Source organism: Neoarthrinium moseri (assembly GCF_022829205.1).
Source record: "Neoarthrinium moseri strain CBS 164.80 chromosome Unknown scaffold21_Wmoseri_CBS_16480, whole genome shotgun sequence".
NCBI classification, from domain to species: domain Eukaryota; kingdom Fungi; phylum Ascomycota; class Sordariomycetes; order Amphisphaeriales; family Apiosporaceae; genus Neoarthrinium; species Neoarthrinium moseri.
This window is the reverse complement of record NW_026055135.1, coordinates 152474-176145: the sequence shown is the minus strand read 5'-3', so window position 1 is coordinate 176145 and position 23672 is coordinate 152474. Positions and strand designations below refer to the sequence as shown.

At 53.2% G+C, this 23672-nt stretch overlaps 5 protein-coding genes across 5 annotated transcripts; 3 read left to right on the top strand and 2 right to left on the bottom strand.

Moving 5' to 3' along the window:
* Positions 1-3628: 3628 nt before the first annotated feature.
* JN550_006197 (uncharacterized protein) lies at positions 3629-5241 on the top strand (the record flags this gene model as incomplete). The annotated part of the gene is made up of 2 exons (XM_049317909.1): positions 3629-3918; positions 3972-5241. The coding sequence occupies 2 exons, from the start codon at positions 3629-3631 to the stop codon at positions 5239-5241; spliced, it is 1560 nt and encodes a 519-aa protein (XP_049171757.1).
* A 602-nt stretch (positions 5242-5843) lies between these two features.
* Positions 5844-10601, bottom strand: JN550_006196 (uncharacterized protein; the record flags this gene model as incomplete). The annotated part of the gene is made up of 3 exons (XM_049317908.1): positions 5844-10105; positions 10159-10385; positions 10444-10601. 3 exons carry the CDS (start codon positions 10599-10601, stop codon positions 5844-5846), a joined length of 4647 nt encoding a protein of 1548 aa, XP_049171756.1.
* A 2572-nt stretch (positions 10602-13173) lies between these two features.
* On the bottom strand, positions 13174-14045 carry JN550_006195 (uncharacterized protein; the record flags this gene model as incomplete). The annotated part of the gene is made up of 2 exons (XM_049317907.1): positions 13174-13603; positions 13660-14045. 2 exons carry the CDS (start codon positions 14043-14045, stop codon positions 13174-13176), a joined length of 816 nt encoding a protein of 271 aa, XP_049171755.1.
* A 1947-nt stretch (positions 14046-15992) lies between these two features.
* JN550_006194 (uncharacterized protein) lies at positions 15993-21304 on the top strand (the record flags this gene model as incomplete). Its single annotated transcript, XM_049317906.1, has 4 exons — positions 15993-16082; positions 16192-16563; positions 16651-20886; positions 20945-21304. 4 exons carry the CDS (start codon positions 15993-15995, stop codon positions 21302-21304), a joined length of 5058 nt encoding a protein of 1685 aa, XP_049171754.1.
* Positions 21305-22203: 899 nt separating this feature from the next.
* JN550_006193 (uncharacterized protein) lies at positions 22204-23047 on the top strand (the record flags this gene model as incomplete). The annotated part of the gene is made up of 3 exons (XM_049317905.1): positions 22204-22276; positions 22613-22685; positions 22786-23047. The coding sequence occupies 3 exons, from the start codon at positions 22204-22206 to the stop codon at positions 23045-23047; spliced, it is 408 nt and encodes a 135-aa protein (XP_049171753.1).
* Positions 23048-23672: the final 625 nt, after the last annotated feature.

Below are 23672 nucleotides of genomic sequence, written 5' to 3'. Positions count from 1 at the left end.
CATTGTGAAGCCTGCGTCTGTCTTCAAAGCGCGTCTCCTGCGGTTCGCGGTGGGCCAGGGGTAACGATGTAAGAGACCACCAACTGCCGCGTATCCCTTTATTAGGAACGCGAACCAGGAGACCGCAGCGAGCAGCATGTCCTGTAGGAATCGCCTGGGGACGGGATAATACATCACCAAAACTTACGGCTATATCGGCCATATGGCAGAACAGCTGATCATCCTGGACCCATATCGCCAGGCTTGAGAACCCACAGCATTGCTCGCTCAACCTGAAGTTCTCAGTGTGCTCACCACTTTTCTAGGGGGGTTCAAATCTCACGATGGGTCTCATGGCCGGTCTGCCAGTCCAAAAATCGTAAGGGTGAATGTCCACTTGCTCGGTGGTATTGAGGTTCCTCGCTCAGAGACGGAGTGTGGTGTAATGGCTTTGTCAATGTAACGCCGAGACCGAGATGAGAATAAGAAAAAGCCAGATGAGAAGTGCCGACGCTACAGTGCAGCGCAGATCTCCCTCAACGTCAAGTTGCATGCCTGGTTCATCTAATGCAGTCGAGCTCGTGATTGGGTGCCATGGCTTCTCTCAATTACGAGTCCAACCATCCTAAACTTGTGCAGAGGTGCAGGGCGGAAGGCATCACGTTTCATGGCTGGCACGCCATGGTGACATGCGGCAGTGCCGTATTGTACGCGGCAGAGCATGGCAGGGTTTCACTCATGTCGGTAGCAACGCTCTACTGGCAACTCACACGAACGGAGTCAAGACAGTCGGCGGCGGTCAACTTTCGGCCAGACTTCCGGCTGCATTTACGGCGCTTGAAGGCTCCGCTGATAAAAAGAAACGGCATCATCGGGTGACAAGCTCATACTATCTCACTGATAGACCCATCGGCGGTTTTCCGGTCATTGCTGACTGCTTAGGCCAACGGTTCACGGCGCCTTCAGTAGGAGCAGAAGAACCCTTCGATGGTCCCTGATGAAAGCTTAATTGATATACTCCCCACATGAACACCGCTGTTGTGCCGAGCAGACCAGCCGGCTAAATGCACACATCGCTACCGTCGAAGCACCCTATAGTTAGTTCTCACGTCTAACTGCGAAGCCTTCTCGTGAACTGGGCGAGTTGGATAACATATATGTGGGTTCGAGTAAATCACAAGCAGGCACGTGCTACTTAAAAGATGGGTAGTATATGGGGTGAGCGGATACCACTAGAAACATCTGAAGCCCCAAGCGCACCACTAGAAAACGTACATGTTACCTCAAAACCTGGGGCAAACGCTCTTCCGGCCAGAGGTGCCATGCATGCACCCCGTCAATAAAGATGGCTTCGCGGACGTCCAGCTCCTCGCAGCTCCTCTCGAGTATGCAGTACACACATACGTAGTTGATACTGATTCTAGTTATGTATTGACAACGCTTCACAGAGTGTCCCCTAAAAAGCATGCAAACTCTGATAAGATGTGGCTAGAACCAAATTTACAGTACTTATATACGGGCCGACTCGGCCCTGAAGGTGCAAGCGAGAGAAGTCACTGAATCCGACCAGACGAGTTGGCCAACCTTGCACCGCCAAGGTTGGATTGAGCACTGTACTATGGTGTATGTATGTATGTATGTATGTATGTATGTGGTCAATACAACACACAGCATACAACATACAACATACCACATTCGCATGCAATGACGCTGTCAATCGTTGAGATTCGCGCGGGCCAGGGTGCAGCAAGCGGCAAAGGCAGCAGAGGGATAAAGGCAAAACGGAAAACGCAGATTGGGCATGTCATGCCTTGGGAGCCAAGAGCCGGGAGATCACTCGCTCGCGCGTCTTGTCGCACCCCACTATTTCGCCGGCCAAACCGCCGTGGGCAGCACTCCGTGGACCCAGACGTGACCATAGTCCCCCCATTTGCCCATTAGTCTCGCCATTAGCCACGATAACCCACCCCCGGCCGAAGAGAGTGCGCCCGAGAGAGATAGCTGGGGCGACACGCCATCGAGAAGACCTTGACGGACCGCAAGTACATAGTAGTCGCGAACGTGGAAGCGCCGAGCGTTCAAAGTGATCGGCTGACGGAGAGGAAGAGAGCAAGAATTGTACCGGCCCACACCGCAAGCTCTGTGCAAGCACAGGGAGGGCGCACATGGCATCTCATCTGCAACGGGGGAAAACGCCTGAGCGGAGAGAAACCAGCGTCGCACTTACATGGCATGCTGTCGGTCGCATAGTGTTAGCTGCATTGGCTGCCAAGACAAGCCCCCAGAAGTCCAGGCCAATACTCCACGATTCGACATCCGCGACCTTGACCCCCATTGCAGACTCGTGCTGCTCGCGGTTTAGTGGGCGCTTTTCCCGGGAAGTCGAAGTGGACATTGGGAGCGGCGGCCCCGTTCCTATGGCCATCCTTTCCCATCCCGGGCCTACCCAAGGTACCCTACCTAAGTACATACCCTACCAGACAACCACACAGAACAGACAGATAGACGGGCCAACCCAACCCAACCCAACCAGACGGGCCTGCTCTGCTGTACGAGTACCTACGGGGCCCTCTCGCTGTGCTGTGTACCTACCAACCTACAGTGGCCTCCAGCGCTGCCGGTCCATGTACCTTTGCTACCACCATCCCATACTTCGCATACATACCGATACGCATCCACCCCGGCGTGTCTTTGGTTGTCGGCCAATCCACCACGCCCAGACAGCCCCCATCTCCATTTCTCGGCCTCTTTCCCTTTCTCTCCTCACTGACCCTATCCACCTGCGGTGCTGCCAAGTCAAGTAAAGCCAGGTCCGGCCTGGGCTCTCCTACCCAAGACGCCCTCTCACCACTGCACCTTGGCTTTCTGCCTCTTGCTCTCTTGATAGTATTCCTCTTTATTCTAGGCCACTACTCCATTAGGCCACTCACCACCTCGATCGCGGCGAATTACGAGTAATTTTCCCCCTTCGCGATACTCTCGTCCCTCCTTCGGTTCCCACGCTCTCCGCCAGAGTGCGATCGACCGGGCGCTTCCGCTTCTGATCTGGGACAACGCTACTACTACCCTCCCATCCCGACGACAGCCCCCATCGCCGTTCACGTCTTTGGGCAACTCGACGATAAAGAGCGTACTGTCTCTTTTTTCTTTCCCACGCGGCCATATTCCAGCCACAGTACGAGCCCGCGGATCTTGTTGTCAGCAATCTGTTGATTACGGGGCTCAACCGCACCCTGATCCGACTGTTAGTCGCAGCACATTCCAGCGAAAGAGTCGTTGGGACCCGAAATCGAAACAACCGAAAGGAGCGACGACAAGACGTGAGGTGGTGGATATAGACGGGAACAAGAGCGTCGACGTTGTATCTTGGGGCGTCTCGCGCAGGTGACAACCGATCGCTCGTTAGCCGGTTGCTTCATCGTGGAATTTCGGAACGACCGCCAACTCCCGAACTTCACTTCTCGTCCGTCTTTTCGCTGGTCTGATGTCTCAATATGTGTAAATCACAACCGACATCTGTCGCCTGTGACCAATCTATTTCCCTGGCCTGCCCTGCCTTGTAGGGGACAAGCACGCACCGGCAGTGCTGCCTGTCTTCCGCTCCGCACCGAGACCAAGCGCCGTATCATCGGTCGCATCATCACTCACCATGGACCCTCCGCACGTTACCGAGTTCGCTTCGCAGCGATACTTTGATAAATTAAAACAGACTAGCGAGGCGAAGGACCAGCTGCATTCTCCGGATGGTTCGACCAAACACCAGTCGCCGTTCATACTTCCTATCCACAGCAAGCACAAGGAACAATCATCACATGTGCCAGGCGATGTCCAGCGGATAGCGGAAAAGAAGCGTGGGAACTTTAGCTTGCGCTCCATACTCCCTTCGTCGCGAACATCCACCGACCACAGGTTATCTACCGAGGCCATCAAACAGAAGAGGTTCGTTTCGCCAGCCGTTGTATGTCATGCCGTGTCGCTAACCCTTTTCATAGCGCCTCTTTCGACCAGCTCTTCCTGTCTCTGCCAAATGAACTGAAGATACAGATCATTTCTTCACTACCCCTGGCCGATGTTTTGAGCCTGCGCTTGGCATCAAAATCATGGCATGCGATGGTCACCTTCAACGAGCTACCCATTACACGTTACCATCTAGAACACCATATTCCTGCATACGCTTTACGACTGTACCCTATACCCGACGTATCAAAGGTGAACTTTCACTATCTATGTGGCATATGGCATCGACTGCACGTTGCCGCCAAGGTGGCCTACTTGATATGCGAATGGATCACGAAGGAAATATTTCTCAGAAACACTGAAGCACAGCGCAACGAATTTGCGCCACAACGCGAACGAATGCGTCGCCGACTAATTCCACTTTTATTTACTGTTTTCCACTTTTTCGAAACATACCGGGATCTTCACGTCAAGTACGTTGAGGAGCACGGTTATGGCTTGAATAGGTCGCCTTACACCATCAACCCGATCGAGGCCCGGATCATGAACATGTACGACGACAAGACACTTCTGCAGGTGCATCAGGTGTTCCCAATGGTGGTGGCTTCTTTTGTCCGCCGACTGCGCCCACCGTCCTATGCTGGTCGACTGGAGCGAACTCTGAGAGGTTATCTCAAGGACAAGCCATCCGACGAGATTTATGCGACTGCATTATGGGTTGGGGGACTACGGCAGGTTGAGCGGTTCTGGGAGATCAAGGGCTACACGACACGGAGAGGAGCCGTCGATACATGGTACAATAGCCTGACAAAGGAGGCTGTTGAACCGCCGAGCAGACCACGGCGCGGACTTTTGGGGCTCAATCGAAGAAAATCAAGTTTCAACGTGAAGGATACGAGTCACGGCCACCACGAACCTTTACCACCTCTACCCGGACGACGCGGATCAGAGAATGGAAGGCGACCTAGCGATGTGGCACCACCGTTCATGGCAACAAACTCCCTCGCTTACGATTCAAGTCTGTCGGCAGGGATGCCCATGAGCCCTCTCTCCCGCGAACAATTACGTCTAATTGTAATGGATGTACCGGTCCTACAGCAAATATGGCTTCCGACTGCTGAGGCATTGATCCTGGATAGGAATGTTGTTGAGCGACCCCAGGACATCAAACGTAATGCTCAAGTCATGTTAGAGCTTATCCGGGAGGAAGGCGCAGCTAATGAAGACGAGTGGTGGTACGGGACTCACGCACCCGATTCGGTGAAGCCTCCTGTAGAGGCCATCGAGGAAGATCCTATCGAATAAGGGGGCAATACCCGGCCCGGGCTGCGTTGATCCAACGTCGCAAGCAATCACATACATACTACATACACCCGAACATACCTCTTCCTATACCCACGGTCAGCATTTCCAGGCGTTTCGGCGATTAGGCGGAAGATTTCGATCAGGAGGCCTAGGCAGGCTTCCAATCAGAGATTAGCGGCGACGAGCCTAAAGGAGTTCTTGGCTCAATGTCAGACATATGATTTCTCTTTTGTTCCAGCAGTTACTTCTCGGGTCTTCTTTTGTCACACACAAACTTGGGGGCGTGCTTGTAAGCATTCATGGAGACCCCACGGGGCATTTGGTTTGGGCCCCGGGAACGGTCCAAATGGGGTTTTTACTTTTTTGAGGAGCCTCGGATAGATATCAGTGTCACGAAAAGTAGCGTCGTCTGCTTTGATTCTACACTTTATAACAATTGCAAAGCTTTGTTAGCTTCTCACAACCATGCTTGCCTTATGGCTTTAGAAAATCATGATGGCGAAATTCGTGATTGGCGGGTTTCGAGAAACTCCGTTGCCTGCTATGCCATTGTAGCACTCTGTCCATATAGTAGGTGCAATCAATTCTCGGAGATGTCGAGCTTATATTAGCCAATCATCATCATCACTTTCTGTCCCATCATCCGAGCTTTCATAATCTGTACTATCTTCGCCCTCAACACTACTTGCAACATAGGAGAAATCAGATTCGTCGTTGCCAGAATCGATACTGCTTGTGCTATGACGGTGGCTAGATCTGCGTTTGCGAAATCCCCGGCGATAACCACCTGGAAAGTTCTCGGCCTGGCGCGATGATAATGTAGGATCAAAGTCACCATACGCTCCTGGAACATCGGCTGTTGGCACAAGGTAACAAATGTAGTCCTCACATCCACGGTGGCCGTTTCCCCGAGCTAGTCGTAGGGCTCTGGTCGCCTGTGCCTCATCGATCCCTTCAGGAAAAGCAGCATCCCATATGACTTTGAGGACATCCAATCGTCCATGCTCTGCGGCACCTTCAAAAGCTGTCCGCCCCAAAACCCGAGACCCAGGCGCATGGACGTCGGCACCACGGCTGAGAACGAGTTGAACTATCTTGATGCTCCCGCTGATTGCAGCCAGTTGTAGCGCAGTCCCGCCCCCTCTGACGGCCGGGGCGCCATTCACATCTGAGCCCCAGTTTAAGAGTAGTTGAACGATCTTCAAGCTGCACACTTCGCATGCCATCTGGAGGGGTGTGCGTTTAATCCCCCTCCGCGCTGGATGGTTTACATCTGCTCCATGAGTCAGAAGAAGCTCGACCAGCTGGTAATTCCTAGCCTCTATCGCCTGTAGTAATGCTGTTTTCAATGGCCACACAGTCGTCTCCTCGTTCGTGGGATCACTTTTGGACACTATAGCATTGGCGTCACCCCCAGCCGCTAGCATTATGTGCACCAGGGCAAAACTTGTATCCTCTCCGTATAGGATTGCAAAGCCCAATGGGGTAGTTATTTCCCATTCAAATCGACGGCGGCGCTTCAAGTTTTCATCTGGAAGGCTAAATTTGCTGAAACTGTTTGCATCCATTTGTGCTGCCAATAGGTTTGTGAGTAGCGAAGTGTTTTTTCTCCTCATTGCATTCTTCAACAATTGCGGACCGAAGCCAACAAGTCCTTCGGGGTACTTCGCCCGGAAGGCTCCTAAAAGTATGTGGTAAGCTGCTTGGTCTCTTTCCATGGCGTATAGGAGAGATTGCTCGTCGGCCGGGTTTGTGCCCTTGGAGAGCAAGAAACGAAGCATGTCGGGATCGTTCTTTTTCACGGCAGCTCTCAAAGCTTTGCGCAGACGTGTATTGTGTTTTAAGAGGAGGTCTATCGCCCGGAAGTCTCTGTTTTCAGTGGCGGCGATCATTGCCTTCTCATCAGCCGTCCTCCCATGTTCCAAAAGGCTACTCAGCAGTAGGTAATTCCCCGACTCTATGGCTTTTGTAATCAGAAAGGAGCCAGCAGTCCGGTGAAGTGAACCTTGCCTCCAATAGCCTTCTGATAAACGACGGAGAATCTCATTATTTCCAACTTTCAATGCTTTCCAAAGAGCCCTGTGGGATATTAGAGCTTTCATCAAGAGTAGATTATCGATAATGCCAAGATCGCCGCATGACACGGCAGCCTCCACATAGCAAGCCAAGGTGGTTTGTACGTCACACTCGAGCATTTCTTCCATAATCCCTCTTTTCTGGCGGATGATTGCGTACTCAAAAGGACGTCTCCGAAGATATCTCAACCTTCCCGGCGCCTTCTTTTTTGAATACTGGTAGAAATCCCACATTCCATTGATATCTGCTCCAGCATCAAGAAGCACCGATACTGTGCTGAGTTTGCCATTGGCTGTAGCTGTGAGAAGAGCGCCGGTTGAAGAGGTTCTCACCATTCCTGGTGAACGCTGAATAAGCATCTGCACATATTCGGTATCGCCAATTCTTGCAGCTGCGCTTGCCACATCTGCAAAGCAGAATGACTCAAAGCCTTCATAGCGACTGGGGAGGGCCCCAAGGCCCTCTAACCTACTCACGAGGTCTCGGTCCTCTAACAAAATAGCCTCTGACAGAGGCGTCAAAAGCCGCCTTTCGAAGCAGCTTGGACGTATACAATTTTTTTGACAGGAGCATTTCTTCAGTTCGTCAGAACTAATATTAAATAGCATGCCCAAGGGTCGGTGCTTGTTAAATGTGACGCCACTCTCTAGTAGCAACTCGATCATCTCTCGATGGCGACCCCTCACCGCGGCTGACAGTGCTGAAGAAGGAATATTTCTTAGCAATGGCAAGAGAATCTTGACAAGGTCAACATTGTTATCTGCTGAAGCAACAGTCAGAGTCTTGGCCAGGACGTCATCATATTTCTTGACGTCTGCAGAGCGAACTTGTTTTAACCTCGAATGCTGGCATTTGCATAGAATGTATTCAATAACCCTCGTTGCGACACTGCCACTTAAGTTCTGTATGATTGAGGGAAGCAGTGGAAAGCAGCCTTCGTCGTGCCAACTGACTTTCTCAGAGTCGAAAAGTCGACCGCATGAAGTGTGCGAAACGCGCGAGAGAAGTTCCTCTGCAAGTTGTCTACAAGCAATCTCTCCACGCAGCGACAAATAGATGAGATTCGTACAGATATCTGCACCCTCATCTAGAAGCTTCCTGACAACCTTCATCTTGAGCTTAGCTTGGCAGTCGAACTTTTGTATAATGTTTTGAAGGGCTTGAGTTCCCTTAAGACGTGCCCCAGCCTTGAGCAATACTTCGATCATGTCAAGGTCCAGCGAGCCAGCCGCCAGATCTATAGGCTTTCGATTTCTGTTGTCGAAACATCGGATAGCTCTGTTCACATCGATGGCGTGTGTCTTGTCCTGTGCTACTCGTAGGATAGCAGTGACTGCCTGTGCGTCATGAGACTGGATGCCGACTGCAAAAAGGTTATCCACCAGAGGCTTTGCCACGATGGAAGGACTGGACCCCAAATATTCAAAGAATCGCTGAGCGACTTGTTGTTCTGCTGTCATCGCCTTTAGTACGTATATAGGCGATACACCAAGAGTTGCCAGTCCAGCGAAGTTATTGATGACTGAGTATAGAAGTACTCTATAAAACGGCGAGTCGAACACCAGATCCATGGTCGCGAGACTAGAGTTCTTTCCGGCATCTTCGTTTCCATGAAAATACTCCGGCAGGAGTGATTCCATGCACTCAAGTACCTGCCCAACACCAGGTAGCACAAATCCATGACTTCGACCGGTATTAGTTCCCACCATCTCCGCAACGCCCTGAATGAGGGGCTTTACGAATATTCGATGATGGCTTGTGGTAGCTTCTCCAATTGAAGTTGGTAATTGCCTGCGATTGAAACCGAGTCCTTGGTATGTCTGGTTGTTTGGTCCCGATGCTCTGGAGTCTCTGTTTAGAAAGAAGCGCTGAAGCTGGAAGAATGGAGATTCTTCGCACAACTTGGAAAATTCTAGCGTAGTTTCGAAGTTGTTGGTTTGCGGCGAAAGTCGTCCTTCCGCAAGTGATGAGAAGTTGCCAGCCCGTAGGGATAAGTCTCCAAAGAGGGTCATATTCGCGCCTTGCGAAGATGCGTCCGGAAACGGCAAGCAAGATCCTAAAGATCTATATGGACTGTTCCTGGGCGATGAGACCAAGAGAGAACCCTGGCTTAGTCCCACAAAGGTTTGCGGGTCCTCTAAACTTCCGGTGAAGAAATTTGTAGGTATTCCAGTCCCATGGCTCAGAGTAGCCGAGGGTTCCCCTAGCAGCGAGATTGGGGCGAAGATAGATTCAGTACTTTCACCTGGACCGAAGAAACACGGCGCCAGGGATTCAAAGATTGCCCCCGACGAAGATCCGGGCGAACGTATGCCTTCGTTAAACTCGGGCTCCGCCAGCGTTGATGGTGCTGCAGTGCATGGTACTGGTGAGTCGCCAGAAGATGAAACACCATGATTTGTGACTAAATTCCCTAGAACATCACCGTCGTGGTTGGTATTTGTGCTGGTTATTTCCTTAACATTGTGTGGTTGGCGATGTTCAGGTTGTATGGCTGAGTTGAGGTCGCTGACCAACCTAAGGTCCGATGTTGTAGGAACCAATGTCGCAATAGACGCCTGCACCTCGTTATCGTGGTGATTATCCTGCACAATGCAGTCAATACCTATCCCCGAGGCGTTCGGAGGGGATAGGCTTTGACGATCATTTGAGGTGCCATCAAAGTGAGTCGGAGGCGCGACCGACATGCTCGTGAGACCTTCGTTTTCTCCTTCCCTGTACGATGACCACTCTCCGTTCCGATCGCGAATCTCTAACTGAAAACGAGATGTCCTCTGAGTAAATGCTACTGAGAAGCAAGTAAATAAGCATATTTCTACGAAGCAGCTAGTGACGGCCTACTTGGTACCGGATCCGAGAAGTTGGCTGTTCCTGAGGTCCCCTGTAGGTAGAGGCGCCGATTACGCTTGATTCTATTTGCATTGACGATTCTGCCTGCTACCTTCAGTCGCGTCTTGAGGCCCTTGGCATGTAAATCATCCATCTTGGCGATGATGTGCCTCCACTCGTGCTTCTTGAGATTCTTTGGGATGTCCCATCGTCTGAATTGGGCCTCGTATTGCGAAGGGCTTTAGGTTATTGAAAGTTAGACCTCAAGTATACTTCTCTCATCAGAGGACGTCATACCTTGCGAGGAAACTATGCTCATCTCTCATGATATCGATGACACTCTGCTTGTCCTCTTTACTTTGCAGTGGAAGCTCTCTGCTGTGATAAAGCTCGAGGATTGTAGCTTTGTGCCGATTCCACTCGCCTTGAGTGATTGGTCGCGGTTGGTCAGTCATTTTGTATTCGGAAACGAAGCCCGGAAACGGACTTCGGTCGCAGAACTGTTGAAGGACAAAAACGATTGGACTTTCTGGCTCTGAGTCTCTCAGCTTCAGGGTACAAGAAGAGAGGAGTTCAGTTGGCTGCCTCAAGTTTTTGACGAAAGAAATTCCGTGTTTATAACTTCATTCGAGGAATCGGGCTCGGCCTCAGCCTACAGGTTTTGTCCACACGAAAGCGCAAAAGGAGGGTGGCGAAGCTTCGCCTGCAGAGGCGTTGCAGCGCTTCGACTGCAGATTTTGTCGGGACAAAATCTGCGGTAGGCTTTTTCGGTGAGGCTGCCACCGCATGTTTTGATCAGGCAAAACCTGCAGGCGACAAAACCTGCCTTGGCGCGTCCGGTTATGGCAGTTTCAATTTGACCGCACTGGCGAAAAGTGCCGAGCGTGTTGATTCGTTAAGCCTCTTCCCTACTTCACGGAGATGCATCACATCTCCAGTTGTGATGGCTAGGAATAGTTACTGTGAGGTTCGTCCTCGAACTAAATAGAGAGCATTAATGGAATGCTAGCAGTGGCATTTCATAATTGAGAATAAAGACATATGTCTTTGTCTGCGGTCGTATTGTTGTACAAGGCTATAGTGGACTCCACCGGCAGCGTAGAGCGGACTCCGGCCATTCCTGGATCCCCTTGAGTCCTGGAGACTACTTCCAGAAGGAGGGACAAAACCTTGCTCCCATCTAATTGAATGGACAAAACCTGTTATACGTGACCATGGCCAGTGCGTGAGATACCAACTTTGACTACAGCCTCCTCCAGTCAGCCCATTTCTGGCTTCGCAGAAGTTGGGACAAAATCTGGCACAGAAATTGTATAAGTGCACGTCAACACTTCTTCTCATGTATGCTCTCGAGCAAGCAGTACTTCATTGAAGGCCAGTGACAGCTCGACTACATTGCCACATCTCTTACATACATCTCCCAAATCTGAACTCTCGTCGAGTGAAGACACCTCAACGGTGCCAAACTATCGTCAAGTTATACGTCGAGGATCTCCTAGATTTGATTACATCTGCTATGGATAATTCAAGACAAACTATCCACAAGACTGGGTAAGACGAACAGTATCTTGAAACACAACGAGTAATACATACCAATAATCCTTTAGTAGCGGCAGCAAGCCTCACCAGTCAGCAATGATGGAGGACTACCTGAAAACTGGAGCATCTATAACTGAGCACATCGCCATGGCGGGCGGATCTGGGTGTGGTCAGCCTCAGTACGCGAAGAAAGAGCGGGCTCAGGAAGCTCTGCATAAGTTTGAGAAGATTTGGGGCCAGACTACACACAAGAAGTAGTCAAAGCTCAAACTTGTTTTGGCAGATATGCTGTCCTCAATGACATGGAACCGCTGAGATGGACTCTAGTTAGACTTACAGAGGTCTTGGTACTCAGTCACGCTCATTCTAGACCGAACAAGATCCTACCTGTTACTATGGCACTCACTCCTTCGTTATCACGGTTTCAAATACGACTCAGGGTTAGGATCCTCTTGCGGTCTCTATATACATCGTGGTGGTCTACGACTTTAATACTTCAAAGCTGTAAATTTCATTTGAGTTGCCATTATGAAGTCTTGAAGTCACAAAGGCAGGCATGTAGATAGCCCCAGAAATGCCAGACAATATGTCAATAGCCGAAGCACATCACATTGAACCTCTACGCGCTCCGAGCCTCTACAAACCTACAGCCCCCTAATCGCCCCTGTAGTAATCCGCCGTGTCTTCGAAGCCCTTCGACGCGTTCTCTGCCTCGCGATACGCGGCAACCTCGGCGGCAACCTGCACTCGCTCCGACCCGATGGGCGCCGGAGCCGGAGCAGGAGCAGAGTCAGTAGGAGATGAGCTCTCGCTCGAACAGGGCGTTGAATCTGAGACGAGCTCACTCGACCCGCTTACGAAGGCTACCCTCTTCTGCGGCATTTTGGCTGGCTTGCTCGCTTCTTGATCAGTGTCGTTAGGTGTGTCTGCTTTGACTGATGGCGATGGGGGCAAGACTCTGGTGGAGGCATGGCTGATGGTTGAGAGGTCTTTATAGGTTTGGAGTCGAAGTGAGTCGCGCACTGGACTGTGGTTGATTCAGTGCAAATGACGGAACGAGATATGGCAAGAGCGCATACTCTACGATCCGTCGTTCTGCTGCACGAGTTCTTGAACTGGACGTATGAGCCAGTACTTGGGTCACATCACAGCTACCACCTATGTACCACTGAGTACGTAATGTATACTTTGATATTGGGTTTGTTATTTAGCTACTCTTGCAGCTATATCGTACTCTAAAAAAAATAGGGCTATTAGAGGCCCCCTGCTAGGCCTTGTTGCTTGCGCGAATGACGCCAGGGTTATGGTGTCTTGATCTGATTGATAAATGAACAGTAGGATGCTCTTTAAGAGCTCTCCGAAGTGAAGTCGATGAGTGTCTTGTGGCATATCTCGCACAAGACGCTGCTACCGACAGATCTGCGCCAGCGATTGTTGGTACTTGTGTTGCCTAGAAGCAACCATTGCTTTGACTTCGAAAAAGAGCAATTACATAAGTAACCGCCAAGCACCAAGAAGCAGTGCGGCGAAACCGGTGCAAACACCCATGAGCCACTGCAGGGTCTGGAACTTGACCTGCTCCAGCTTCTCGCGCAGCGCCGCCACCTCCTGTTCGATCTTGGTCTCGGTCTCCTTGATCTTCAACTCCTGACTGACGGCCTCCTCCCGAATGCGGCCCTTCTCCAAGTTAAGGTCCAGCCTCACAGACGCCTGCGTCCGGCCGATCTCGTCACGGAGTCTGCTGTTGAGCTTGGTGATGTCGTTGGTCAGGCGCTCGTGCGAGGCCCGCGTCGTATTCGACTCGGTGCTGTCGGCAGAGAGAAGCTCGGAGCGCAGCTTCGCGAAGTCGACCTTCTGGGTGTAGGTTGCCTTGGCGGCGTCTTCGCGCAGGACCATGGTGCGGGTCAAGTTTTGTATACTAGAGATTGCCGTTAGCAGCGGGCGAGTGGATGGAGGCTGGCAGCGCACGCGCACCTCTCCTCGATGACGTCGTTCAGAACCTTCATCATCGCGACCGACTGCTCCTCCGTGAAGCCCTCGCCCTGCAACCGTTGGACGAACTTCAGCGTGTCGAAGTGGTGGTCGCGGGCTCGCACGGCAGTAGCATGGAACGACCGCCTGAGGGTCGTGTTTCGCAGAACAGAAGATGACTTGTTCGTCTTGCCAGCCCTATATCCGAGCGACCGGCATTGCGTGTGCAGACTCGATGCCTGGCGGGCTTGCCATGGTCTGTTCCGGTCCTGAGTCGGCAAGGCGAGAGCTCCGAGAACGCGCGATGAGGCAACGGGGCCTTGCCAGCTCAAGCGCGGCAGGAGAAACTTGGGCAGCGTCTGAACAGCGTGCAGGCTGGTGTTGGCCATGATCGGCAGGACAGCAGCAGGCGCCGCGTTACTAGATGGCGAAGAGTTGGAAGAAGGTTGACTGCAGCGAGGAGCGGGCTCATGTGCGAGCTTTCTCCATGTGATGCCCCCTCGGTGACGCTATGCTGTTGCGCACCCCTGCCGATGCCCCTGGGTGTGCGCCGGACCGGCGCCGGTGGGTCGCCCGTTTCAATTGCCCAGGTGCCCGTCGCCCACCAAAGCCCACCTGCAGACAGGTCCCAGGTGGGCCACTTCACTTGAGCAGGTAGATGCCTGAGGCAGCTAGTCGCCCACGGGCACCTCTAAAATTTGATTTGCGCGCCGGGGATTTTGGAGGCTTTTCTTCCTTTCTTCTACATTCAATAATGAACAACGCAAAAAACCACATTCTCGAGACACGATATTTGGTGCGAGGTAGCTCTGCAGTGGCCCACGACCACTGAAGTTCTCGGACAGAATGGAGAGTGACCCCCAGCGAACAATCTTGGGTGCGGTGCTTCCCTGTCCTCATCTGGGCGGTGGGAAGGATCGCAATGATTGAACGTACATATACACTACACATGCACACATGATGTGAAACTTGGCCGTAGATCGAAGTTTGTGCTTTCCTGTACTTGGGAGCTGCCTACCTGGCACCTGGCTTGGTAGCATGGGCCAAACGTCGTCCTGGTCGTTAAAGTGAAGTAATTTTGCAGCACAAGCAAAATTCTCCACAGACAAGGTCAGCTGCGCGCACACACAAGGCTGCCCGGATCTTCATCAGGACTCCTTGTTCATGACAATGTCATGTTGTGATCTCGTAATCATATGGCCCCAGTGTCAACAAGTGATTCATCAGAGCGGATGATGTCGAGATGTTGGACAGTCGAGCCGACTACTGCTGGTGCTTGTACACAGCATGTGTTGCTTGTATGCCTGAATGCGCACCTATCCGAAAATGGCAAGCTGGACAATCCGAGCAAGCTGGTTGTTCCAAACGCTCCAAGTGTTTCACCAAGCTCTGCCATGCTGCAAAGATGCGCTGGGCCAGATTAACGTCGTATCTCTGTGGTGAATCCTTGATCACCGAGGTCAATACATACAAGAGAAACCAGACGATACCATGCCCATCAATTGACAATTTGCCTAGATCCATGCACGCCGCAGGCAGGTACCAACAGCTCAAGAGATACGTACCTGTCCCTACCACATGTGAATACCGTAGTACCTGTAATAGGGGAGTGTGGCTTGACCCCAAGCCTCAGGCAGCCAAATTTCAGGAGCTTCCCCTTGGGTCCTCAGGTCCTCAGGCCCTCAGGCCCTCCAGGTGTCCCCCCCCTAGTTGGCCAGGTTTGCCAGGTAACTGTCCCAGAAACGTAAGCACCCCCAGAAGAAGCCCCCCCAGGCGCTGGCCCGTGCGTCATCTTCAGCTTGGCGCGCTCCTTTGCGAACAGGTAATGCTTCTTGCCAGCAACCTCCAAAGGGGATCACAATATTCCCTACCTCCCATCCAGCCTACGGCCTCATTTTCCCACACCCACACTCCCGCCAATCCATCAGGCACTGTACACTACGAATCGCCTCTGTCCGTGCAGTCTCTCTGACCCCGCTCATTGAGATTCGCTGGCAGCTGCCTTTCCACCGTCTCTCCCTGCCCCTTCTGACGACCTAGACAAGCTACTACATAATCACTCTCTTGGGACGTTTCCTTTCTGCCCACAAGGCGCCTAATCAACCGCCGCGCTTTCCTTGCCTGTACACTTTTTCCAGGACGAAAAACCCATCACGACTGACGTACGACCGACACGCGACCCGCGAGCTAGGCATCTGCTCAGATCTGTCGCCCGACCCGATCTGACTGGCTGCCCGAGGTGCTGCTCACATCAACAAACTTTCCCATCCCACCGAGCTGTGATCCAACCCATCCTCACTTCGCCGCCCCCGCAGCGTCAGCTCATGTGAACAGCCATGGGTGCTCCGCTTCCTATTAAGTTTCAGGAGCTGCTGGCCCTGGGCAATGTCGGCGTCGACAGCTCAGCCATCGGCTTCAACTCCTGCGTAAGTCACTCCCGCCCAGCTCTGGCTGCTGCCCTTCCCCAACCCTGTCGCCTGCGCATAGCTTCGAATAGGGGAAACACCAGCTGACAGATGCCGTCCGCCATCACAGACACTAGAATCAGATTCCTTCATCTGCATACGGGAGAAGAAGAGCGAAGCCGCACAGCCCGAAGTCGTCATCGTCGACCTCAAGAACGGCAACAATGTCACCCGCCGCACCATCAAGGCTGACAGTGCCATCATGCACTGGACCAAGCAGATCATCGCCCTGCGCGCCCAGTCGAGGACACTGCAGATCTTCGACCTCGAGCAGAAGCAGAAGCTCAAGTCGGCGACCATGAACGAGGATGTTGTCTTCTGGAAGTGGATCAGCGAGTCGACCCTCGGTCTGGTCACCGATACCACCGTCTACCACTGGGACATCTTTGATTCCACCCAGGCCGCGCCCGTCGAGGTCTTCAAGCGCAATGCCAATCTCAACGTGAGTTCTTCCCAACCCGGCTACCACCTTTCAGCAGCTGGCCATGATTTTACTGGGCCTTCTTCATGCTAAATACCTCTCCAACAGGGCTGCCAAATCATCAACTACCGCATTAACAGCGACGGCAAGTGGATGGCTGTGGTCGGCATCTCCCAGCAGCAGGGCCGTGTGGTAGGCAGTCTTCAGCTCTACTCCAAGGACCGAGGCATCAGCCAGGCCATCGAGGGCCATGCTGCCACCTTCGGCACTGTGAGACTGGAGGGTGCGCCGGCCGATACCAAGGTCTTCACCTTTGCCGTCCGAACTGCCACTGGCGCAAAGCTCCACATCGTCGAGATCGATCACGCCGAGACGAATCCCGTCTTCCAGAAGAAGGCTGTTGACGTCTACTTCCCTCCCGAGGCCACCAACGACTTCCCTGTTGCCATGCAGGTTTCGCAGAAGTATGGACTCATCTACATGGTCACCAAGTACGGCTTCATCCACCTCTACGACCTCGAGACTGGCGCCACCATTTTCATGAACCGCATCTCGAGCGAGACCATCTTTGCTACGACCTCCGATTCCGACTCCACCGGTCTTCTCGGCATCAACCGAAAAGGCCAGGTGCTCTTCGTGTCGGTTGACGAAAGTAACATGATCAACTACCTTCTGCAGAACCCTGCCAATACCGAGATTGCTATCAAGATGGCCTCGAGAGCTGGTCTCCCCGGTGCCGACCAGCTGTACGCCAGACAGTTCGAGCAGTTGATGCAACAGGGCGACTACTCCGGTGCTGCCAAGGTTGCCGCCAACTCCCCGCGTGGTTTCCTCCGAACCACGGACACTATCAACAGATTCAAGAATCTCCCCGCAGAACCAGGCAAGATGTCGTTTATTCTACAATACTTTGGAATGCTGCTAGACAAGACCACTCCCCTTAATGAGACCGAGACTCTTGAGCTGGCTGTTCCCGTGCTGTCACAGGGCCGCAAGCACCTATTGGAGAAGTGGTTGAAGGAAGGCAAGCTCGACTGCTCCGAGAAGCTTGGTGACCAGATCCGCATCCACGACATCAACCTCGCCTTGGTTGTCTACCTTAAGGCCAATGTTCCCCACAAGGTCGTTGCCTCTTTTGCTGAGACTGGCCAGTTTGAGAAGATCCTCCCATATGTCAACCAAACTGGATACCAGCCAGACTGGATCAGTCTTTTGCAACACATTGTGCGCGTGAACCCGGAGAAGGGTGCCGAGTTCGCCAGCTCCTTGGCCAATAACGAGGGGGGAGCGCTGGTAGACATTGCGCGCGTCGTGGACGTGTTCCAGTCGCAAGGCATGGTTCAGCAGGCTACAGCATTCTTACTTGATGCCCTGAAGGACAACCGCCCGGAGCACGCTGATCTCCAGACACGTCTTCTGGAGATGAACCTGATGAACGCCCCTCAGGTTGCCGACGCTATCCTGGGCAACCAGATGTTCACACAGTTCGACAAGGCACGGATTGCTACGCTATGTGAGCAGGCTGGCTTGTTCCAGAGGGCTCTGGAGCTCTACGAGGACCCTGCTGCTATCAAGCGCGTCCTTTGCGGCATTGCTGGCACACCAAACTTCAACCAGGAGTGGCTGATCACCTACTTCGGTCAATTGTCCGTTGAGCAGTCTCTCGAGTCTTTGGATGCGATGATGAAGGCCAACATCCGCCAGAATCTTCAGATTGTCGTCCAGGTTGCCACGAAATACTCCGACCTGCTTGGCCCTGTCCACCTGATTGACCTCTTTGAGAAGTACAAGACCTTTGAGGGGCTTTTCTACTACTTGGGAAGTGTTGTCAACATGTCCCAGGAGCCGGATGTCCACTTCAAGTACATCGAAGCTGCTACCAAGATGGGCCAGTACAACGAGGTGCAAAGAATCTGCCGAGACAGCCAGTACTACAACCCCGAGAAGGTCAAGAACTTCCTGAAGGAGGCCCGCCTCCCCGAGCAGCTGCCCTTGATCGTTGTCTGCGACCGATTTGATATGGTCCACGACCTCATTCTGTATCTGTACCAGCAACAGCAGTTTGAGTCGATTGAGAAGTACGTGCAGGGCATCAACCCTGGCAGGACTCCTCAAGTTGTTGGCGGTCTCCTTGACGTGGACTGCGATGAAGCCCAGATCAAGAGCCTTCTTGCTTCTGTCAACCCTGCATCCATTCCCATCGATGCACTTGTGCAGGAGGTCGAGACGAGGAACAGACTCAAGCTCCTGCTACCCTTCCTCGAGGCCACTTTGGCAGCTGGTAACCAGCAGCAAGCCGTATACAACGCACTTGCCAAGATCTACATTGACTCGAACAACAACCCTGAGAAGTTCTTGAAGGAGAACGACCAGTACGATACCCTCAGCGTTGGTAAATACTGTGAAAAGCGTGACCCCAACCTGGCGTTCATTGCCTACCAGAAGGGCCAGAACGACCTCGAGTTGATCAACATCACCAATGAGAACTCGATGTACCGAGCTCAGGCACGCTACCTGCTGGAGCGGTCCGACCGCGAGCTCTGGGGTTTTGTTCTCAGTGAGAACAACATCCACCGCCGCTCCGTCATTGACCAGGTTGTTGCCACAGCCGTTCCTGAATGCGGCGATCCTGCCAAGGTCTCCGAAGCCGTTGCCTCGTTCTTGGCAGCTGATCTGCCTGGCGAGCTTATTGAGCTCTTGGAGAAGATTGTGCTAGAGCCTTCTCCCTTTAACGACAACGCCAGTCTTCAAAACTTGCTTATCCTCACTGCCGCTAGAGCCGACAAGGGCAAGGTCGCTGACTACATCCAGCGTCTGGATGCTTACGACCCTGACGAGTGTGCTCAGCTCTGTATCAACGTTGGCCTGCACGAGGAAGCGTTCGACATTTTCAAGAAGGCCGGCAACCAGACGGCAGCTGTCGCCGTGCTGGTCGAGCACGTCGTTAGCATCGACCGTGCCAGCTCTTTCGCCGACGAGGTCGATACGCCCGAGGTGTGGAGCAAGGTCGCAAAGGCTCAATTGGATGGCCTTCGGGTGACGGATGCCATCGAGTCATACATTAAGGCTGGTGATCCTCGCAACTACGAAGAAGTCATCGAAGTCGCAACCCACGCTGGTAAGGATGAGGATCTCGTTAAGTTCCTGCGCATGGCCCGCAAGACCCTCAGGGAACCTCCCATCGACACCGCCCTTGCCTTCTGCTTCGCCCGACTTGAGCAGCTTGGTGAACTGGAGGACTTCCTCCGGGGAACCAATGTCGCCAACATCGAAGAGTCTGGTGACAAGGCTGCAAACGAGGGTCTCTACCAGGCCGCCAAGATCTTCTACACCAGCATCTCCAACTGGGCCAAGCTGGCTACAACCCTCGTTCACCTGGATGACCACCAGGCTGCCGTTGAGTCTGCTCGCAAGGCCAACAACATCAGAGTGTGGCGTGAGGTCCACGGTGCTTGTGTCAGCAAGAAGGAGTTCCGACTGGCCAAGATCTGCGGTCTGAACCTGATTGTTGATGCCGAGCAGCTGCAGGCTCTCGTCAAGCAATATGAGCACGAGGGATACTTCGATGAGCTTATCGAGCTCTTAGAGTCGGGTCTTGGCCTGGAGCGCGCTCACATGGGAATGTTCACGGAACTCGGCATTGCCTTGTCGAGGTACCACCCCGAGAGGTTGATGGAGCACATCAAGCTCTTCTGGAGCCGCATGAACCTGCCCAAGCTGATCCGAGCCTGCGAGGAAGCCAACTTGTGGCCGGAGCTTGTCTTCTGCTACTACCACTACGATGAATTTGACAACGCCGCTCTTGCCGTCATGGAGCGGGCAGAGAACTCCTGGGAGCACCAGCAGTTCAAGGACATTGTTGTCAAGGTCGCCAACCTCGAGATCTACTACCGTGGTATCAACTTCTACCTGGAGCAGCACCCGTCGTTGCTCACCGACCTTCTGCAAGTCCTGACGCCTCGTATCGATGTCAACCGTGTTGTCAAGATGTTCCAGAAGTCTGATAACCTGCCTCTGATCAAGCCGTTCTTGTTGAATGTCCAGCAGCAGAACAAGCGCACGGTCAATGACGCCATCAATGATTTGCTCATTGAGGAGGAAGACTACAAGACCCTCAGAGACTCGGTAGAGAACTACGACAACTACGACGCAACCGCTCTGGCCGGCCGTCTCGAGAAGCACGACCTTGTCTTCTTCCGACAGATCGCAGCCAGCATCTACCGCAAGACCAAGAGATGGGAGAAGTCGATTGCACTGTCCAAGCAAGACAAGCTATACAAGGACGCCATTGAGACAGCCGCTATTTCGGGCAAGTCCGAAGTCGTCGAAGAATTGTTGCGCTACGTAAGTCAAGACCCGCTCTCCCATATCAAGTACATTGAAACTGACCAATATTTCTTAGTTTGTGGACATTGGCAGCAAGGAGTGCTACGTCGGCATGCTGTACGCGTGTTACGACCTTATCCGCCCCGACTTGATCTTGGAGCTATCGTGGCGCAATGGTCTGCACGACTTCACCATGCCTTACATGATCAACATGCTCGCCCAGCAGACGAAGGAGATCTCGCTGCTGAAGGCAGACAACGAGGCCCGCAAGTTGAAGGAGAAAGAGCAAGAGAAGGATGACACGGAGACTCCTATCCTTGGAGGCAACCGCCTCATGATCACGGCCGGACCGGGCGCGGGTGCTGGCCGAGCGTCCCCGGCGGCGTTCGGACAGACAAATGGCTTTGCACCGCAGCCCACCGGCTTCGGCTACTAGTCAGCACCAAGGCCGGTCGTCTTGGTGCCAAGTCCAGTTTTTATACCCGTTGCTGTTCCAGTCTTACCACAACCTGATGATGGCCGCGCAGTACCTGGCTCTGTCGCAAATGCCGGTGTGGCGGGGACAGGTCGGGACATGCAACATAAGGGCGCCAGACGGGAACAAACCCAGGAACCGCAGGGTATGCATGGAGGAAAGCACGGTCATGCAGGCAAGCCAGGGTATTCCTCCAGAGGACCAGTCCTCGGCGGGGAGAAGGGTGTAAAAACATCGACGGACTGGTGGTAATTCTTGCTTTTTTGGGGGTGGCCATGCTACTAGAGTTTCGGGGATGGTGGGCGTGTGCATCCATCCCTTCTATTTTCGGTATTGAGATATGCAGATAAATGTATGATAGTCAATCGATTCGTGGTTCGTTGGACACTGATAAAAGTGCGTTCCTCTTCTCGCATGTTCTTGTGTGTCTATCGAGCGATTATACTCCTCTTCCATTTCACACCACCAGAAGACTGGCTGTTGGGACTTTATCAAACAGATGCACTCCTTGTCACCGAATCGAACAGACCTCGCTTGCTATGAAGACGGAATGGATGGATGGATCAAAGGGGAGCACGTGACGGCTGGGGGAATGGGTGGTCCGTATCGGAGGCCCGGGGTCGACTTGGGGGGCCCTGCGCCCGTTTTAGCGGTTCGCAGCTTTGGGTCCACCCCAAATTTTTCCGCTGGCCAGCGATGGATCGGAGCGGCAGCTCAACACCAGACGCCTGGTTGATATCGCAAATTGACTTTCTCCCACTGGTCCTATCACCCCCCGATCACGACCTTTTGACTGCCTCGCGCGCCGCCCATCTGCCGTCCCCCTTTCGTCGACGTCTCCTCATCGAAAACCAGTCAACATGGCCGCCTTTGTCAAAGCGATCAACGCAAAGATCAGGTCGAACCCGACCCTGAGCTACTTCTGCTCAACCCGTACGTGGTCCCCAAATAGTCTGCCTTATCTGTCCGCCCGAGGCCCCCGGACCTGCCCCGTTAAGTCCGACGAACACACAACCTCCGCGATTGGGTCGGCAAGCTACGTTGGATGACAGCACGTTGTATGCATTTGGATCACGCGGCAGCAGCAGCAGGGACGAAGACACAGAGATCTACGATGAGAGGTGCAAGAGCCACGCCGTCCTGCTCCTCGTGTCTCAGATCTCTCCCATCTCACCACGTAGCTTGGGGATACACGAACAACCACACCCTTCCTATGGACATGCCGTGCGATCGGCGCATGGCCACGCATCGCTGACAGTTGCACAACAGACTTCTGGGGCCCGGCATCCAACTTTGGTATCCCCATCGCCGCCATTGCTGATGCGCAGAAATCCCCCGACCTGTACGTAACCCCTCTGCTTATGTCTGCGCATACCACGCCTGCATGAGGGAAGACCAATTCACGGGGGATCAATGCTGACTCGAGACTTTTGCGTGCACAGGATCTCCGGCCAGATGACCGCCGCTCTGACCGTCTACTCGGCGACCTTTATGCGCTACTCCCTCGCCGTCACCCCCAAGAACTACCTCCTCTTCGCCTGCCACTTCATCAACGAGTGCTCGCAGCTGACCCAGGGATACCGCTTCGTCAACTGGCACTACTGGGGCGGCAAGGAGAAGGCCCTGCAGAGCGGCGCCCTGACCGAGGCCAAGGAGAAGGTGGTTGCGGCGGGCGAGAAGGTCAAGGAGGCTGTCTCGAAATAAGAGGGGAAGGGAAGGGAAACTCGATCTTTCATGTCGGGTCAGGACGCATGATCCCCGTGGGAGGAACAGCACTCTGCGAGTGAGCCGGGGAATCTTATGACGGCGGTTTGCGCATGGCACATGGATATGACTGGTGACGGCGGTGGGCAGTACTTTCCTAGCAAGGCAAGGACTGCGGACAATGATCTCAAGGGAGGATAGAGCATGACCACGGTAGAAAGGGGAATGCCGTGGGTTGTACTTCTACAGCACCCTCTAGGCTCGGCAGTTTCTTTCTGGCGACCAGGGTTTATACTATACCTCGATGTTATTGCTAATAGAAAGTCGTCAATTCTCGAGTCACGGGGTCTGAGTTCCTTTGATCCATCCCGGGGAAGATCTGGAGCAGCATCCGCGAGTCGAACAGGCATTATGGTAGCAATATTGAGGGTCGGCGATAATAACTTGCATAGTCCAAGATGATCGCCTCTGCCAACCCTGTGTTGTAACTCTGCCAAAGCTTCCGCAGCCCGAACAGGTATTATGGCGGCAAGCATTGGAAACATGGTGGCAATGACATGCACGGTTCACGATTGTCGCGTCCGCCAGCCCGTTGCTGCAACGTGCTTGAAGCTGCCAAGCAGGG